The 19,506-nt window shown below is 50.7% G+C and overlaps 1 protein-coding gene across 1 annotated transcript in view; it reads left to right on the forward strand.

Moving 5' to 3' along the window:
* The first annotated feature begins 598 nt into the window (after positions 1 to 598).
* ABCA4 (ATP binding cassette subfamily A member 4) overlaps positions 599 to 19,506 on the forward strand; it is a 134,988-nt gene continuing 116,080 nt past the window's right edge. The window contains exons 1-6 of the mRNA XM_035017997.1: positions 599 to 618; positions 1,779 to 2,063; positions 9,335 to 9,428; positions 10,422 to 10,563; positions 12,455 to 12,594; positions 17,533 to 17,660. Of these exons, the coding sequence (XP_034873888.1) occupies positions 1,998 to 2,063; positions 9,335 to 9,428; positions 10,422 to 10,563; positions 12,455 to 12,594; positions 17,533 to 17,660 (570 nt within the window). The 5' untranslated portion in view covers positions 599 to 618; positions 1,779 to 1,997. The remainder of the gene's footprint in view (positions 619 to 1,778; positions 2,064 to 9,334; positions 9,429 to 10,421; positions 10,564 to 12,454; positions 12,595 to 17,532; positions 17,661 to 19,506) is intronic.

The following is a 19,506-nucleotide window of genomic DNA, read 5'->3' on the forward strand; positions in this document are numbered from 1 at the left end:
ACGGTGAGCTCCCTAGATTTCCATTCTAGACCTTTCTCTCTCTGTGGTCCCTCAGAGTGGCTCTGGAATATTTTGGAGGCAAAGATTGCTTAGGCATGAGAGCAGTGTCTCTCTCCTCTCACTAAGTAAGAAAGAAAGCCTGCGGAAATGTTCCAGGTGAACATGTTTTCAAATAGTACTATTTTCATACGCTAAAATTTAGTATCTGTACACCAGCCGAACAATAATAACAACCTGAAGTCCTAAATTCTTACAGGAAAGGTTAAATTAGTGCCAGCTATGTGCAAGATTCTCAGAGGAGAGATTAAATTAATAAAATATAATTTATTTCTCAGTGTATGGAGCCAACGATTCCATAATACCACTGAATGCTTACATTCTATTAACTTGGTCTTAATTTCTACTCCACAGTAGTGATGGGACCTGGACCTCTTTTATAACACTGTGTAAATGTTTCTAGCAAGGCAAAGGAGAAGATGGGCATGGCTTTTTTGCTGCCGTGAGTGGCCACGTCAAAGCAACATACAATAGCTCCAAACCCCGAGACTCACTATTGACACCATGTCAAATAAGAGTCAAGATCGAGGAATACATGAAATCAAACTGTAGATATTTTAGGTAAGAGCAAAGGTCTGGGGTTACACTCACATCAAGTCTGTAAAGAAATTTTTTGTGCATTTTGCTATTGCTTAGTAATTCAGAAACTTTTTTTTTAGTATAATCATTCTCAGGAAAAATATAAATTTAAATCTAGCAATTAGTACTTCATAAAAATAGATATTAATTTTATGCTATCCTGAGGAGGTAGGGAAACATGCACTACCTCAATTCTCATGATTTCCAATTTTTTCTCCTCCAAAGATATTTTTAAATATGGGACTTTTCGAGATTATTTCTGTGGAGAAATTCCTCTACTCAGTGCCAAATGGTTTTGAAATAGTCGTCATTTCTCTCTGATGATAAACTATGTGGTGTTGCTTCCACTTTTAAAAACAAAGGGGAAAATGTGTTTATAGTTTCACTTTGAGGCTCTTTAGAGAGAATTCTTATAACAGGGAATGGTAAATAAATTTTAAACAGAAAGTTGGTTCAAAACTAGGAACAAATATCAATACCCCTCTTGACTCACTGGCCACCAAAGTGTTTGGAGAATCAGTTGATATTCTCCACGTTTGGATCAATTAGAAAGAGGTTTAGTCCCAGCTAACAATGCATGATGACTGATGAGTTTTAAACCTGCCACACAGAGGGCAGCAGCTGTGTCCCAAGGACGGCCGGAAACAGGGACAGGGCCGTCGCTGGGACTCACGCCCCTCGGCCTCGGCCTCTCTGTGCATTCCCTTCATTCCCTTTTACTGCAGATCGGATTTCTCCCGTGGTGGGGTTCGCAGCCTCTGGGCTCCGCCAGCCCCTATGGCGCGGCCCTGGGTGGAGGCGACCTCACACTTGCATCGTTCGGCGTTTGGCGAGCAGAAGGCCCCTCTGTGAAAAGAAAAAGGCGCTCCTTTTTCTTGGCTGCAGTCCTCTAGCAGGGCCCCGGGGTCAGTGGGCAGAAGCAAGCGTGATTTCAGCCCGAGCTCTGCTCCTCGCCTGGGTGCCTTTGCCCGGGGGACCCACTGAAGCTAGGGTCCCCGCACGCCTCGAATTTCTCGTAGCTTCTGTCCGTGTGTACGGGGGCTCCTGCTTCCCTCTGGTTCCCCCTGAAATGCCCCCGCCTCCCTTTGCCAAATGCCCAGCCACTCGGGTCTTCAGCTTTCTCTTTCTCTTCCTTCTTAAAGGAGCCAACAGAGTGGCGGCCTGCTTTCCTCAACAAAGGGCTTACGTGAATTAGAAGGGATTATGCTTGGCAGGGGGAAACTAGCCTTTAATCCCCCCCGAGAAGGACACGGCAGCCCGCGCGCCCGGGCCAGAGGTGCCCCGAGCGCCATTTACGACCGTCGCTGTCCCTCCGCCGACGGGGGGCTCCGAGGGGATCCCCTGTTCGTGAGGTCACCAGCATGGGCTTTGTGAGACAGATCCAGCTTTTGCTCTGGAAGAACTGGACCCTGAGGAAAAGGCAAAAGGTAACAAGTGCAGTCTGTGGTCTCAAAGTGAGGTGTGGCGCAAATCAACAGTGGATGGGGTGGGTTGGGGTGGGGGCGGGGAAGGTGAGCTGTCGGTGGGCTCATTGCCATTCAGCACTGAAGCGACGGTTAGGTGACTGCTCCGTGAACCTCTCCGACAAGTGTCCTTCACAGGAAGACCTGTTTCTCTGTCCAGAGATGGACGCTTTCCACCTGCAGCCCAGCACGGCCACAGTATGGTCTTCTTTCGCCCTCCCTGCATATGACTCCGTTGCCTGGCCCTCCCTTCCCCCACCCCCTGGCTTTGAACCCTGCCAGTCCAGCGCACAAGCCCTTGAGCGTCCATACGGTGCTGTGGGAAGATCCTCAGCCCTGAAGAACGGGCTCAGAGGAAAACAACACTCTCTCAGAGCCTCCCAGACCAACGACACTATGTTTCATTGATTCTATGAGGTACACCGGGCTTTCCACATTTTCACCTTTCTGACATGGGGATGCACCTCACAAGCAAGTGACAGTTTAACTAGACACATCTGTTTCTTTCCTAGTGTGCAAAAAAAATAACAGTGCATCTTACAATTGAGGGTGTCTTAGGTTCAATGAGATACAATAACTTCTCAACCAGCACAGACATTTAACTGAGCCCTTTCAGGGAGCAGATATAAGGGCTGGGCTAGGCCAGGGATAAAGAGAATGGATTTGTTCCAAGCCTCCATTTGAGATGGGTTTTTGCAGGTGGACAGGGTTTTCCTGGGCGTTGGAAAAAATGTTAGGGGAGAAGGGGGCCAACGGGTGGAGCATCTGAAGGCCTGTGATTGAGTGTCTCGGTCAGAGTTCAGTCAGAGAGAATCTGGAATATAAAAAGGTGTTAGCTAAGTCCGAGGCTGGTCACTGAGGGGATGAAAGCGAACAAGGTATCATGGAGGTAACAAGTGTAGGATGTCCCTTCCACCCTAGTGTTGAGGGAACCAAGGGAAGAGTGTGGAACTCTCGGCACTTGGAAACACAGAGATGGTGGTAGAGCTCTAACTCGGACCTGGGAGGGAGGGGTGCAGTGAGGCTGCTGTTGGGGTCTCCCACCCAGGCCCACGAAGAGGGACCCTGGCTAGATTTGGAGCAGAGGGACAATAGCTTAATCATTAGCCCAGAAAAGAGCACATAGCAAGGGACATAATCCAACCATGTGCATAGGTGGTCGGTCCTTTCTGCTGTGTGTCGCTGGGATAGGACTTAGGGAGGCTGCAGGGGGGAGCCAAGTTAGGACCCCCTCAGACATGGGAAACACCGCTGTCCTCAGGCTGCTCTCCTTGTCAAAGCTACTCTGATTATCAAATTAGTGTTGAAGTTATTTGTCACCCTCGGGGGCCAAGTGCTAGCAGTAATCAGACACTCAATCCCCTGCTGCCGTGAGTTTCCCTTCCAGAATGAAAATAGACAAAATTAAGCAAGATTCACTATTAAATTCATGTATTTATTAATGTGCTCCTTCAAGCAACCAGTACTAATCACTAGGCACTGTGCCAGGTGCTGGGCACACAAGGGCAGACCAGACAAGCCTGGTCCTTGTCCACATGGTGTTCACAATCTATGAAATGCCAAGGAAAATCCAATCTGCAACTGTTTCTTTCTCTCTTTCCCATAAGAAATTGAGATTCTCGCTTAGTTCTACTCTTAATGTGCTCTTTGTGGCCCTCAAACAATATCCTTGAGGACTTTACCTGCTGAAATGATTCCATTTCTGTGGCAAGCATGTTTCTATTACAGAGAATAACTCTATTTTCAAAGGCAGGGTTTGGCTCAGGGGCCCTCACGGGCTCTGCTCCCTTTCCCTGGCGTTGGCGGGCGTCCCCTGTTCAGGGACTCCGTCTCTCCCGCAGTGTGTTCCCAGGGGGAACACGTTGCCAGCCTCTCAGGGGTGAGATAGGACCGCCCCGGCTGAGAACCCTGGCTGGGGGAAGCTCCCAGGGTTAGACCTGGTCTGGGCTGACATTCATTTGATGCCGTCCTGCTGGCCTGCAATTTGAGATCTCTGTCTGGTGTGCCTCCAGCCGACTTGCCCACTGCCACCGTATTCTGGGAATGACCAGGATGTCTGAGCAAAGATGGAGGTTTCTTCTACAGCCCCCAGCAGCTCTGACGGGGGTCCGTGGCTCCTTCCCTAAGCTTTTGGTTCTTCTGGAAGGTTTTGCCTCAACCAAATGGTTACTCTAAAGAAAGTACAACACACCTAACCCATAACTCAACTGCGAGGTTTTTAACTTCTCAAACGTCCATGGTTTGGGGCATTCACTGTTGTGAACAAGGGCAAAACAGATACCAAGTTCCCCATTCCTCTTCTCCCAATCCCTGAGGGCATGAGATGAAAATCTTCAGAGCTCTGCATTCCTCCTTCCTTTTTATTTTCTTCCTCCGTTAACGCTTATCAAGTATTACTAAGTGGCTGGCACTGTACTGTCACCTCAGGTCCATGAGAGAGCTACCACTGCGTCCCCGTGGGGACTGATGAGGTCAGTGAGGCTTCAGCGAAGGTTAGTGACTGGTGGGGCTGGCAGACATGGCCATTAGCCCACACTGGGGTCGTGGAGACTGCAGAGTCAGGGTGGCTGGCTAATTTATCATCCAAACCAGGGCAGTTCTGAAAGTCAAAGGTGTTACTAGGAACAATGGCACCAGGGTAAAACATGTAATCTCACACTTGACCTGGTGAACTGGGCCCGTACAGCCAGGACAGCCTGCTGAGTTAGACGCAGCCCCCACTCTCGGGGACCTCGGGACGGGGCGGGGGGGGGGGCACACCTGCGCAAAGTTACAGCATAATGTGCTCAGCAGTGGAGTAGAAGGAGGTGGGGCGATGGGGGGGCGTTGCTGAGGATGAGTTCTGGGGGCTCAGGAGAGAAATGGGGTTTGGAGAGTGTGAGAGAAGACTTCTCAAGGAGTTCGGCCATAGAACGGGCACTTCCCATGACAAGAGCTGTCCCCACCGTCCTGGACAAATATACCCTGCCCATATTTGCCATGGGCCAGGCCCTGTGCCAGGGGGGGTTTATAAAGATCACTGGGTGTGCCTCCTTTCCCCGAGAGCTCACAGTGTCGGGCCTCCCTGGTGTCATCCCCTTGTCCCAGCTTCCATGTCAGAGCAGGATATTTGGGGAGGCCTGAGGACTCATGAGAGGAGGGGTGTCCTGGACACCTGATGCGGCAGCAGGCTCTGGTCCGGGGCCCAGCATTAGGCAAGGAGAAGTTGGCAGGGTGCAGGGAGGGTGCAGGGAGGGTGCAGGGAGGGTGGGCAGCCTGCTGCAAGCATACCCAGGTCCTGGGTCTGTATTCATCCAGGCAAGAATCCTGGCTGGGCTGTGGGTGCCGGAGGGAGACTCAGCCCGTTTCAAGCCCCGGCTACCCACCTTTAAATTGGAAACAGACTAGGAGGGAAGGAAATCTAGCTGGCTGAGATTTAAAACAACAAGCACAACTCTGCCCTTCCCTGCAACCCCTCCTCCCCCATGTAGATTGAATGGTAAAGAGAGGGGGAGGGGAAGCAAAAAAAAGAGAGAGAACAAGGAAATACCAGTTTGGGGGAAAAAAATTTTTTCCATCGGCCCCTTCTGAGCCTTGGCTGGGCTTAATTAAAGTTACAGACATGTTTAAAGGGAAAGGGTGGGGGGAGTCAGAGCTGCCCTGAAAACATGTTTTTAATTACGCTGTGGAATTTCTCCCTGGGGTATGCCTGTGCACAGTTGAGCATCAAGGACAAGGATGCCGCTTTGGGGTGGGGATGCAGAGCACGACTGGGGCGGGGGCCACAGGGAGAGGTTGTTGTGAGGACCTGCCTGGCTGGAAAGGAATGGCCGGTGGTCTTTGTGCAGGAGGGAGTGTGAAATGCAGCCCCTCCAAAACAAACCCTTGCAGAGTTAGAACAATAACACGGACCTCTCAAAAAACGTTTGTCCAAGATTACCAAGCACTACCTATTCCAGTGGGTCTCAGCCCAGCTGCACATTGGAATTACCTGGGAAGTGTTAGAAACAAACAAACAAAAAGCAACCTGAGGTCCCACGCCCAGAGACACCCGGGTAATTGATGTGGGGCATGGCCTGCATTCCCCCCGCCTGATTTCTGCCAGCAGCCACTTGGGAGCTTCCTTCAAAAAGGTGGTCAAGTGAGGGGCAGGGACCCGGGGCAGAACCAGTAGCCCGAACTCAGAGAGGCGGGGAACGCGGACACCTGCAAGTCCGCACTCGTCCTAGGCACCCCCAAAGAATGAAGGAAGGAACAAGAATTCTGATCTGGTCCCCCCCACCTCCACTGGGGAGGGGGCTTGAAATCACAATGCCTTGCAAAGACCAGATACTTCAAAAATCCAGGAACAAATGAGTGAGTAGAGGAGAAAGTGTGTGAGGAACACGGCAAAGACGGTGGGGGTGCACCAGCTTGGGTTTGGGTGTTTTATCCGTGGGACAGGGAAGCCAGGCTGGCTGATCCCTCTCCCGGTCCAAGCCCTGAGAACAGGTAGAGCAGGGGATGGTGAGTGGTCAGTTTCTCAGGAAGCCCCATGTTTCCAATCTGGCAAATGAGCAGTTCTGAATCCAGAAAGGGAGAAGGGGAGAAAACATGAATGGGAGGGGGGGCCAGGCCTAAGAGCTTGCAAGGTCATTTTAATGATAACCCCCTTGCTCTTCAGCTGGTACTGTGTGTCGTGACCTACAACGTCCCTGTGGTCTTTGTGGGAAGTGAGGGTCAGGAATAAAGGGCTTGTGTTTATTGAATGTTACCTCGTACCAGATTCTGCTCTGGGAGGTAGGTTCTGGTACCAGCCCCTGTGTTACAGATGAGGTCCCGAGGCATGGAGCGATTGGACGGGCAACCCAAAGTCATACAGCTAATAGGGAACAGCCGGACAAAACCCACAGGACTGACACATTCAACCCTTAGGGGATACTGAAGGACAAAATAGTCTCATTTCACAGATAGGAAAACTGAGCCTTGGTGATGAAACAAGCCCAAAAGTGATTCTTAACCCAGATCTTCCCTTTCCCAAATGTCTGACATACCAGACTACTCCCAGACAGACATTGCTACATGGAAGGAAGCGGACTGACTTGGGAGAAAGCCAAGGTTGCACACAATTGTCTTAAGGGGAAGAATCAGATGTGTGGAACCTGGACTGGTTGCCTCACTTCCTCGGTGAAGACAGCACGAACGACTTCCGGTTTCATCGCTTGCTCCTATCCCTCACCCTGTGATCTTGCCAGACTTGCTCCCTGATCTTACTCATGGACAGAAGGACCTGGGATGGAAGGCATGAAGCCAGTGTACAGAACATGCCCCTGGGGGTGTGGTTTGTTAAATCTGCAAAGTGTCGGTGACCTCCAGCTTCCCAAGGAGCCTCCGGGACTGGTCCTTGACAAAGGCTCACTCATTCCATATTTATGGGGCACCTATTATGAAGCTGGCCCTGTGTCGGGTGCTAGAATCACAGTAGTGACAAAGATAGACAGGGTCCCTGCCCTCAGACAGCTCACGACCAGTGAAGGTTCCATTTCCACGAAGGAGTAATGACCCTGATTTATGATGAATGATAAGACAAGGGACGGGCAGGGTGCTGTGGGAACAGCTGTGCAGGTCTAGTAAGGGCGAAAGTGTTAACAGTGAGATAGGGTCCCTGGGGAAGAGGCTCAGCCCTCTCCTCCTCCTTGGTTTGCTGGCCCTGGGGGAACTGCCAACATTCCAACGGCTATCAAGTGTGCCGGGGGTCAGTCTCTGTAACACTGGATGGGATTGTCCAATGTTGATGTTTTGCCATCTTGTAGGATCATGTGTCAGGGCAACCCTGAAAAGTGAGTGCCTTAAGGAAAATCTACATCATGTATAATATATAATATTTTGATGTGTTTCCTCTAACATAGCTTCTCTTGATATATTTTGAATAAAACATTGAGTAAAAAGTTACAGCTGCATAATCACCACCTGCCCTAAACACTTTTTGTTTTTTCTTCAATGCATTATCTTTGCCCCCCACCCCTTTATGTTATAATTTGCAGTAATTCTGTAGCCAGCAGACCCTAATAGCAGGAAAGGAATAAACCTTTACTGAGTACCTGTCATGGTGTCTACCACTTTGCTGAGCATTTATGTACCTTTCTTTGAAAGGAATGACAAAGGGTTAAAGACCATGCAAATGGCCCCAGCTGGTCTATGCATTAAGTCTCTCTCCATTCTTAGCCAGTGGCACAAGTCCTCCGTCCTTCAGACCTTAGGAGTTCCCTTCCTAAGGTCTCTGGAGTGGGGGTTGGGTAGAAGAGCTATTCCATTCCCCAAATCACATCCCCCTCCTCCCCTCCTCCCCCGCTACCATCCCACACCTGCAACCCACGCCCTCACGTGCAATGCCACGGACCGTGGCCCCAACAACCAACTGCTCCTTCCTTTGGAGTCAAGAGTCCTTAAACTCTTAAGTCGAACCTAAATTTAAGTTCTGGCTTTCAACCATAGGTTGTTATCAGCAGCCTCTGCCAGTACTGTCAGAACTGATGGCCGTATGCCCTTCTTTCTTCCTTTAAGCAATGAGAAACCTGTGGCGGGAAAGACGTTGGTAAACCCAGATTTTTGTTGACCTTGCTATGGATCACAGTGTTTCAGAGTCCTTTGCTCATTCATTCAGTGACCACGTATGCAAGATCTAGTGTGCCCTAGAAGAAAGCAGGGCAATGGGGAGGGGCGGAAAGAGCTCATGAGACACGTGAGAGCCGGTGGGGCCCTACAGAGCAGAATCTGTATTCATGTGCACAGTGACATGGGAGAAATACGGAAGCACACATCTTGGTCCTTGATGAAAGTCCTGTGTTAATGCAGTTTCCTGAAATAGAGGCAGGGTGGAACCCAGATGGACACAAAGTCTTGTGAGTCTAATATCTCAGGGTAGAGGTAGTGAGGGAAAGGGAATAAGAGAAGGAAGTCTGGGGCACCCGGGTGGCTCAGCCGGTTAAGTATCTGACTCTTGATTTTGGCTCAGGTCATGATCTCAGGGTCATGAGATCGAGCCCTGCGTCAGGGCATGGAGCCTGCTTCAGATTCTCTTCGATTCTCTCTCCCCTCTGTCCCCTCCACCCCACCGCCGGAGCTCTAGAGAGAGAGGGAGAGAGAAAAGGAAGTCCTTTAGGAAATATACCACAACCAAGCCCTATTGCACAGACACATGCTGAGTTGTGTGTCCACTCTGGGTGTGTCTCCTGTAATCTCTTAGCATCACTGGTCTTTTTGTCTTGTTTTTCCAGATTCGCTTTGTGGTGGAACTTGTATGGCCTTTATCTTTATTTCTGATCTTGATCTGGTTAAGGAATATCAACCCACTCCACAGCCAACATGAATGTAAGCATGAAGGGGGGAAGCCCTGGGAAGTCTGGAGGTCCAAACCTTTCAGTTGGAAAGATCTTGGGGGTTTGGGGTGCCAGGATTGGCTCTACTCATCATCATGTCCTGCCTCCAGTGCAAAAAACAGAGATTGTTCAGCATGATACAAATGAACTTTTTAATCCTACATCTTCGCAAATACTTGTATGTGGTTATGGAAGCATTGTGAAATTAGTTTTTGTTTTTGTTGGTCCTTTTGTTTTTTTGTTTTTTTTTCTATACCTAAACTCTTACTAGTTTTAAAGGGAGCAGATTATAAATGGGTTCCCTAAAATATTCTGGAAACCAATTTAGGGAAATGAAATATACGGTGCTAGACAATGAGAAGGGGTGGTATATAGCCATGTGTAGTAACATATTATTTCTTGGATCCCAGAGGTATCGTGGGACCTGGGATGAGCCTGTGAATGCCTGTTTTATACTCTGCTCCTGGGGTCTTGTCTGCTCCTCAGTCTCCTATCCATCAAACTCTTGCTTCTTTACCTTGTTCTCTCTGTCCCCCCACACCCCAATCCCATTAACCCCTCCCCCCCACTGCCAAAGGAGCCCATAACTTGCAACCTTCTTGCATGCTTGGGGTAGGTGCTCATAACAGTTGTGGAAGGAGTAGATGAACCTCCTCTCCTAAAGCATGAGCAACACTGTGGAGCCATCTTGAGCTAACATCCCTCCACTGTCCCCCCTTCTATGCCCCCTCCACACGCCCTCCATGCCTCTAGTAGAACATTTGTCCATCACCCCACTGCACTGGGAGCTTGAGAGGAGAGACCCTGTCTCCAGTACTCAGCACAGGGCCTGGCATATATTAGATGCTCCTGTTTCTTAAATGTTGATGAATGAAGGAAAACACCAGAGGGGCTGGGCTCCTTCCTGCAGAGGCCCCAGCAACTAGAAGTGGCATCCCGCATGGTTTCCATAAGTAACTCCTTGTCTTCATTTCCTGTCTTCAAGGCCATTTCCCCAACAAGGCGATGCCCTCAGCAGGAATGTTGCCGTGGCTCCAGGGGATGTTCTGCAATGTGAACAATCCTTGTTTTCAAAGTCCCACCCCGGGAGAATCTCCTGGAATTGTGTCAAACTATAACAACTCCATGTAAGTGTTGAGACTCCCCACAATCTTAGGATATGGCTTGAGGGCATTGGTTCTTAACCTGGGAGGCTAAAGACCATTCCGAGAAGCTGATGAAAACCGATGGCCCCTCTTCCCCCCAAAATGGACTCACACATAAAACATTACATTGTGCATAAGATTTCAGGGGACTTGTGGACTCCAGGTTAATGACCTCATCTGGGGTCTAATTATAAGTCAAATCCCATAGGAAGAGAGTCTACCTTTGGAATTCCCTTTCTGAGCAGGAGGTGGAAGAACATGATGTGAGCATGTCCTATAGACAGAGGCTCAGGGACGTGCACAGGGTCATCCTTCCCCCACCGGGCTGATCTTGAGTTTACCTGAGGGACACCAACAAGGGCTTATTGGGGAGTGGGCTTCACTATACTTAAATAAACACTAGGTCAGATGGAAACAGATATTTGGTTACTCCCGTTTTTTTCCTTAAAGTAGCTCTGGATATAATTCCTCTGGGACAAACCTGCATTTTGACTCAAGAAAAGGGACACTTGGCAAGTCAGCCTAATGCTCAGAGGTAGCCTTCCCCACTGGGAACAAACTATGGTTGCTTTTGCCCTGCCGTGGCAGAGGAGAGTAGTGGTGATAGAGACTTACCGCCTACAAGCCTGTAATATGTATCTGTTTGCCAATTCTTGGCATATAGAAAGACAGAAGAGGGAACATCAGTCTTCCTGAGAATGTCAGGGAGGTGACATTTTAGCTGAGCTCACAGGGTTGCAAACGCTTGCTTGGAGACTGTAACTTGCAATCTATAACTTCAGCCTGAGTCCCCTTGAGGTGCCTGAGAAGGAACACCTCCCCATAGAGATCGCATGGGGTTGCACAGTGGGATCAGCGAGCCTGGGAGACACCTGAGTGAGGACTAGCTGGGGCTTTGTGGGACTGGCACTGGTGGTGTCTAGAACCTGAGGGAGTTGGGGAAGGGGGCTTCAGACTCCAGCTGTACTCAGCATTTGAACCAGGAAACCTGGGTTTCACATTTCACACTCTCATTATAGGTGAAATACGGGCTTATTCAAGGTTCTTTTGCTTGCAGGGCAAAGAAGCCCATTCCAACAAGCTGAAGCTCTAGAAGGAAATATATGATTTGGACACTAGACCTTCTTGCAAAGCCTGGGGAAGCTAGGCAGGCCTCAGGAGGTGCGGGACAGGATCTGGATGGCTGGGCCTGCAGGGTTCAGCCTCTGTCCCTTGCTGGTCATCTATTATATTTATCTCCCTCCACCGACCAACGTCCCTGCTTCTCAATGCCCACAATGGCTCTGGTTGCCCAGTGCAGAGCACCTTGCCTCGGGCAACTGGAAGAGCATCGGTGAATAACATTCAAATTCCTGGGAACATAGCTGATTGGTTCAACTTTGTTTTCCGCATCCAGTCAGCCACGGCAGAGGGTGTGTGTGTGTGTGTGTGTGTGCATGCGTGCACGTGTGTGTGTTTATGTGTGTGCTTGCACGCGTGTGCTCGCAGGGAGGAACTTGTGGATTAAGCATGGTTGTCCATGCCTATGATGGCTGGAAGGGCGGGCAGGTCTCAGAGAAGTGGCAACGCTGGGAAGAACCTCCAGTACCATCTTCTGATGTCATCCTGCTTAAGGCTTCTCTGGGCAGGAGACACACAGAGCATGGGGTTAGGAGGTGACTTGGCCCCGCCGAAGCTGGAAAGCTGAACAAATTGCTCACCAGCTCTATTAGCCTCTAAGTACAACGAGGCCTTTTCTCCTTTCTCCTTGGTCCTCTCCTTCGGTAATGTCATACCTAGGTCAAGCATGTGGTATCTGAAAAACTAGCAGTGTTATTATTATTATGAAAATGACAACGATATCTTTACTGATGAAGCTTTGTCTTCCTTACAGCTTGGCAAGGGTGTTCCGAGATCTTCAGGAACTGCTCATGAACACCCCAGAGACGCAGCACCTTGGCCATGTGTGGGAGGAACTTCACACCTTTTCTCAGCTCATGGACACCCTCCGGACTCACCCTGAGAGAGTTGCAGGTATGCTGGGCTTGCATGTTCTCAACCATCACTTGCCTCTCCCTTGCCTCACCCGTCAGAGAGACCAAAGGCATGGGAAAGAGCAGGAGATTTGGTGGGAAAAGATATCAGAGGAGGCAGGAAGGAAAGGCTCTAGAGGTGGCATGAAGCTCACCCTGGTGAGGACTCCTCTTTCCATCAGCTTAGAAGTTAGGAAGTTGAGGAGGGCAGGAAAGTTCTCATTCCAGGCAAGTCTAGAGACAGAAAGGAGAATGCCAAGAGAGGTTGCACTCTGGTAAGGATGAGGCTAGGTTAAGTCTGGAAGCAGGAGAAGGGAAAGGTGTGGGAGCATTTTCATAGAGCACTAGAGAGTGAGCGAACCAGGACCGTGTAGAACCAATGCCAAGTAAGGGGCCAGGGAGGTCAGAGTGCATATGTTTATTGTCGCATAAATACAAACGATCATTCCATTTCTTCCAGGGATATTCAGCATCCGGGGCCCTGAGACACAGCAGGTGTGGAGGGAGGTGATGCAGGGCTGGGGGTTTTAGGGAGGTACTGCAGAAGGTCCAGGAGGCAAGGGGTTGAGGGTGGTGACTAGAAAACAGGCAGCATCGGGTCCAGGCTGCGTAAGGATGGATGGGAAGCCAGAAGTAATGAAATGGCCTGGAGGAGATGGGGGGGACAAGGGAACAGAGGCCTCTGGGAGTTCCATGATCCTGCTTAAGGACTAGGGTACTGAACGGGATGGAGGGCTTGACGACTGTGGTCAAAGACTGAACTCTGCGCATTCAGGATTTCGAAGGCAGACAGGAGCAGTGAGAAGGAGCCCCTGGTGTGGCCACAGTGGCTGAAGGGGGGCAGAGGCAAAGGTTGAGCTGATGGAGGAGACTGAAGCAATGAGAGGCCAGGCTGTTGGGTCACTGTTTGTGCGGGCAGGTAGCAGAGCTGGGCACCAGGGTAGGAGAGCCCTCCAGGGGTCATCACCCATGCAGCTGGAGAGATGGGTCAGACTGGGTGCCCACACCAAGGGCTCCCAGAGCAGAAGTGGAAGGACCGAAAGAAGAGTGACCACACCTTGGGGAGGGCGGTGGAGGGAAGCAGGGAGCTTCAAGAGTGCAGAACAGTCTGGAGGGGAAACTATCCTTAGGAGAATATTATCCTCTTCCCTCCCGGCCACCTTCTCCCTTCTGTCCGTCTGGGAACAATGAAGGACGGGAGTATGTTCAGATGGCACGCTGAGGTGACTGCAATACATTTTAATTCTCTCAAAAATAGTAACACATGTACTTTATGTAGTAATTTTCTGCAGACCAGATTACAAACGCGACCTTCTCCGCTGCCCTGGATAGAAGAGTTACTTAGCTCAAGCTTGAAGGACCTTCTAAGGTGTGGGCACAAAGAGCATTTTCGTAGTAAGAAATTCGGGGGAGAGGCAGCAAGCAGAAAGCACTGTTGCCAGGATTAAAGAAGCAGATGAGAACATGGGCTGTCTAACCCCTGGAGTGATTGCCTACCCCATTCATCCAGTGGGATCTGGAATGAGACAGACATTTCGTTTGGTTGTCTCATTGTCCGATGGAGTCCAGCTGGGAGGAAATGTAAAGGAAGTCATTTCAAACCACAATTTCTCTGTGGTCTTTACAGTGTGTATGTGAGAACCAAAGTCACTGCTTCCCAGCCCCAACACAGAACTAGTTTTGAACTGGCATACAGGTGGTTCCTTCTGCTGGCCTTCAGGCTGTGGGGGAAGTTCTCCAAATGAGAGCAGCTTCAGAGATCTGGGGAGAGAGGGTGGGAAAAGGTCAACCAAGGCTCCCCAAAGGAATTTGGAGGCTGGGAACAAAGATTCTGCAGCACCCTTGACCTCAGTGGCCATAAGTGGGGACAGGGGACCATCCTCAAAGTCTCTGAAGGAATTCCAGGCCAGGGACCGAGGCCCACCATCAACATGGCAGACTATATCAGGGTCCATCCCAGGGTCACCTGGGGACCTTGCTCACTGTGAACATTGAATCCTTGGCCCAAAGCCCCAGTGGAGGGTAAAGCCTTCGAGAGCGAGGTAGGCGGCTGTCATTGGTATGTGCTTTTGCCTGTCAGTCCCCAGTCACCTGGGAAAGTATGCCGATGGTTGACCTGGGCGGCCTTTTCTTTTCCTAGCAAACCTGTCCTACAGCATTCTCAGCAGGGGAGGATTAATGGTAAAACACCAGACGGGAAGCCCCCTCCCCTCTCACGCCCAAGCAAGCACTGTGGTCTCTCACTCATCTTCAAACACCTTCTTCCCATGAGCCCCACACATTCTCCTGGCTTCTCTCCCACCCCAACCCTCAGCTCCCCTCAGCTCCGTGGGCCTCAGCAGCCCCCTCCCCCAGCCTCTTCCCAGAGAAACGAACAAGAAGAACCACATTTTAAACAAAATTTATTTTTCTTTCCTCGGGGCCCCAGTTCACATTTCTCCCTTGGGAGTCTAGTGGAGCTTCTGTCTGGTATCAGCCACCTCTTACACTCTCCCTACAGGGTGGCCCCCACCCCTCTGCAGGTGTGTGGAACCAGCACGCTCCCACCGCTTCCCCCTAGGGCCATGGCAGCCCAGTCACCTGGGCGAGGGCGGGGAAATGGCTACCCTCCCCAGCAAGATATCCGTAGGGAAGGTCAGGTGACTGAGTTAAAGAATAACGAATTGATAAACAGTCAAATGGGGTCCCGACTCTCAGGTCATGACAACAGGTATTTATTGGGTGCCTCCTGTCATTCCACAGTCATTTATAGAGGCCCTGATTCCATGTCACGCTCTTATGCTGGGTGTCAGAGAGAGGTGACCTCAAGGGCTTACATCTGTGTGCCCAGCATTGCTAGGTATGATGAGGGAGGGGTATAATGAAAGCAGGGTCCATAGCCCCCTACTCTCCAGAGACTCTGTGTATGTGTGTGTGTGTGTGTCCATCCATCCCGGGTATCACTGAGGCCGGTATATAACATAATGCTGACTATGGAGAAATGATTGGGGAAAGAAGAACAACTGAGCTGGCATCCAGAGGAAGGAAGAAAGGAAGCTGGGTTTGGACGATGACATGACTTATGTTATCGGGAAAAGGGGAAGGCAAGAATAAAATAGAGCAGCCCCTTTCAGACCCCCTCCTGCCCCCCAGGCTCCCTCCTGTATTCCGGTTCCCCTGAAGCTTTGGGCTTTCCCTATGGGAAAGGCGGTGAGCCTGGCTGGTGGCACGACTCCCGAGAGGCTGCTGTGGGGCAGAGTCTCAGGACTGGTTGCCCCTGCCCTAGCTGTGTGGGTAGGCCCGCGGGCTTGACCCATCCCCTTGGAAGAGGAAATTGGCAGCAACCTCCATCTGGACCAGGCTCTTCAGGGAAAGGCACAACCCAAAAATGGAAGGGAAGGTTGTCAAGCACTCAGGGGGGTAAGGTAGGCCTCTTGGTCACCTGGTGAAGGGAGAATTTGGGGGAGAGAAGATGGGGTGCTGGGCTGTTAGGACCAGGGAGGAGCAGGGACATTTGATAATCAGAGTTAATTAAAGAAGAGCTAAGAGATAAGTAGTCAACCAGGCTCCCGGGGGGAGTTGGGATGTAGACATGGGCACTTTCATGTAACCCAGACGCTTTCCCTTAATGTTGAAATGATTTCCTAAGAGTCTGGGCCTGTAACCTTCTTTGCTGGCCAGCGCCCCGTGAACTGTGGCAATGGCCCACTGGAGGCTGCGTGTTGGCCCTGGAAGCAGGCAACACAGGTGGGTACCCTGGGGGTGAAGCCCCCGGGAGGCGTCAAAATATTAATGCAATCAGAACAAGCATCTATGGAGGGGGCTTACTGTTTTCAGGCCTGGGAGTTAGCCACTTCACTGTCCTTACCCCGAGTCACCCTCACAATATCCCTGTGAGGTGTGCAAAGTACAAACACAAATCGTTCAATCACTTACCGCAGGCTCACCTTAAAGGTTAGCAGTCCTTTATGCCTCCTTATAAAAAATTTCTGCTTTTAGTATATCCTGGGGGAAGCCAGAGAGAATGTGACTGGGGCTGATCAGGGCACGAAATTATAAGTCCAGGCAATAGACCACCCCCTCTTTCCCACTTGAAGCTTTTTTTGCCCCAAACAGGCCCATCTCTCCTAGTCCATGTCAGCACACCAAGCTTAGAGTCTTAGCTGAGATGACAGAAATGCCAGGAAGAGCCCTCTACCCCATGACAACACATTGTGGACACAGCATGTATGTCCTCTCATTCTAGACTAGGCTTTTTCAACCTTAACACTAATGACATTTTGGACCAGGTGGTCCTTTGCTTTGTACTGGGGAGGGAGGTTGTCCTGTCCATTGTGGATGTGTTACCAGCATCCCTGGCCTCTACCCAGTAGCACCTGCCCAGCTGCAGCATTCAAAATTGTCTCCAGGCGCCTGGGTGGCTCAGTTGGTTAAGAGACTGCCTTCAGCTCAGGTCATGATCCTGGAGTTCCTGGATCGAGTCCCGCATCCGGCTCTCTGCTCGGCAGGGAGTCTGCTTCTCCCTCTGACCCTCCCCCCTCTCATGGGCTCTCTCTCTCATAGATAAATAAAATCTTTTAAAAAAAATGTCTCCAGAAATTGCCAAATATTCCCAGGGGAGACAAAATTGCCCCGTTCTAGCTCCTCACCCCCATCTGGTTGACAGTCACTGTTCTAGACCACTCCACAATGCATCTGATGAGCCCTCTCCTGCCCTGAGCTAACTTTTTCCACCTTCTGTGCCTTCTCACTAAGTTTTGCCTGGCTGCGTCAGCAGTAAATGCCGTGACTGTGTTGGTGACAGCCTACTGGCAGGAGCCCTGACCTCCAAGCTCCCAGGGAACCCAAGAACAGAGCCTTCTGCTGAGAGCCAATTAGAAATGTTTCCAGTCAATTCTACATGTTCTCCCTTTTTTGACTTATTCCCCATTCAACACCCTGTTCTTTCATTGATATACAGGAAGAGGGATACGAATTCGGGATATCCTAAAAGATGAAGAAACACTGACACTATTTCTCATGAAAAACATTGGCCTGTCTGACTCAGTTGTCTACCTTCTGGTCAACTCCCAAGTTCGTCCAGAACAGGTAGGTGGATATCACTGGTCCCGGGAGGGGAGGGGTGAGCCCTGAGCCTGAGAAAAACAGGGAAAAACTTGCATTATTTTTCCTTCTCGCTTTTACGTTCAGAACCCATGATTTGTTCCAAATATTCAGAAAAATACCTGGGGGGAAGGGGGTGGTCTCTTGAAATAATGAGCCTTCCTGGCATAGGATTCCTAAACAGCCCAAATCCTGGCAGCACTTCAAACAGCTCAGATTTGTATAACTGGAAAGAACCTTAGAGAACACGTGGCTCAGAATCCTCTTAGAGTTGAGGAAACTGAGGTTTACTCATGTATTCATCAAATATTTAGGGACATTTTAGGTACCAGCATACAGTAGTGAACAATATAGGCAAACCCCTGTCTCTGGGAGCTTACATTCCAGCCGGGACCACAGGCAATCATCAAATAAGCAAAGATACGGAGCGTTTCCTGGTCAAGATAGGTGCTGAAGGAAAATCTGGCAGGGCTGGGAGTTAGGGAGGGGCTAGGAGGCATGGGATGGGGGCAGACTGAAATGAGATGGTCAGGGAAGGCCTTCCTGCCCAGTGGTATCTGAGCCCACCTGGCTGAACAGAAGGCAGCCGTGGGAAGAGCTGGGAGAGGAGAATTCCAGTGTGAGAAACGGGCCGTGCATGCACGGTGTCTGAGTGCACGGAGGGAGCTAACCTGCCCCGGTTACAGACCTCTGATTTCCTGCACGTTTTCTTCTTGGTGCCAGCCAAGCTCCTTCTTCTATGGAGCCATGACCCCCAAAATCTATCTCATGCATTTCATAATCTCCTATATGTGTTCAGAGCATTTTTACCACTAACACAGGACTTTCCCGTCTGTGGAAGTTCTGGGCCTCACGGCTCCTGCCCAGCATCCTGGGCACGTGGGTTCCTGGCATGAGGAACACAGTGAGAATGCAAGATAAGCGGCGGCCCGATAGTGCAGACACCCATCCCGCCTCTCCTGGCCAGGTCTGCACCTCCTCCAGACTCCAGGGGAGACTGAGACATAAACAGAGAATTTCAGGGCTTGTGTCAGTACAGAGATAAAGGTCTGAGCCCAGAGGAGGGAGGGGGAGCCCACACGCCCGGGCAGGGCCGGCTCTGTCGAAAGGGGTTTTGGGGCTGGTTCCCTGCGCAGCGGTGAAGCCCATACCTGCTTTTCCGGCTTCTCCGTCTCTGAGGTTTTCCCTGAAACTAGAGGAGAGGAACTGAGGGTTGGCCCTGAGACGGGGTGTCGGGGCCCTTGGAGCGCAGTGCCCACAGTGCCCGCAGTGCCCAGGCCCTTGAACTCAGGCCTGGCTGCCCTGCTCCACTCGCCCTCCCACCCCCACCTGGGGGGGGTTGGTGGGGGCGGCATCCATGGCTCATTCTCCCCTTTGCTTTCTCTTAGCTCATAAAACTGAAGTCCTGGAAATGCCTGTGATGACTTCCAGTTGGTAATAAAAGGGAGATGGAGATAAGGGCAGGAATTTAGGGGAAATTTCTTTCCAGTTCCTCACTGATGTGACATTTGGAGCTTTACTTGCTGTGCTGTTGGCATCAGAGCTGAGCCTTTCATGTGGGCAGAAGGGGCCAGTGTCCCTGGGCTGTGCTATTATGTAGTGTTGCTTGCTCTGATGAGCTGGTGCTTCCCTGATTAGCAAACGTCAGAGCTTAAGAGGAAGCCCAGAGTTCCTGCTGCTGGAAGAGGCTGGTCGTGTTGTCCCAGCTCCCTCTGGGCCCTGTGCCCTCCCTGCTTCTCAGCATGGTCGCCGGCTGCACCTGCCTCCCCATCACCCCATCGGGTCTCCATCCAACTGTGCCACTCCTTACCAGCACCGTCCACCACAACTT

Source organism: Mirounga leonina, unplaced genomic scaffold (genome assembly GCF_011800145.1).
Source record: "Mirounga leonina isolate KUSES-001 unplaced genomic scaffold, KU_Mleo_1.0 Mir_173, whole genome shotgun sequence".
NCBI classification, from domain to species: domain Eukaryota; kingdom Metazoa; phylum Chordata; class Mammalia; order Carnivora; family Phocidae; genus Mirounga; species Mirounga leonina.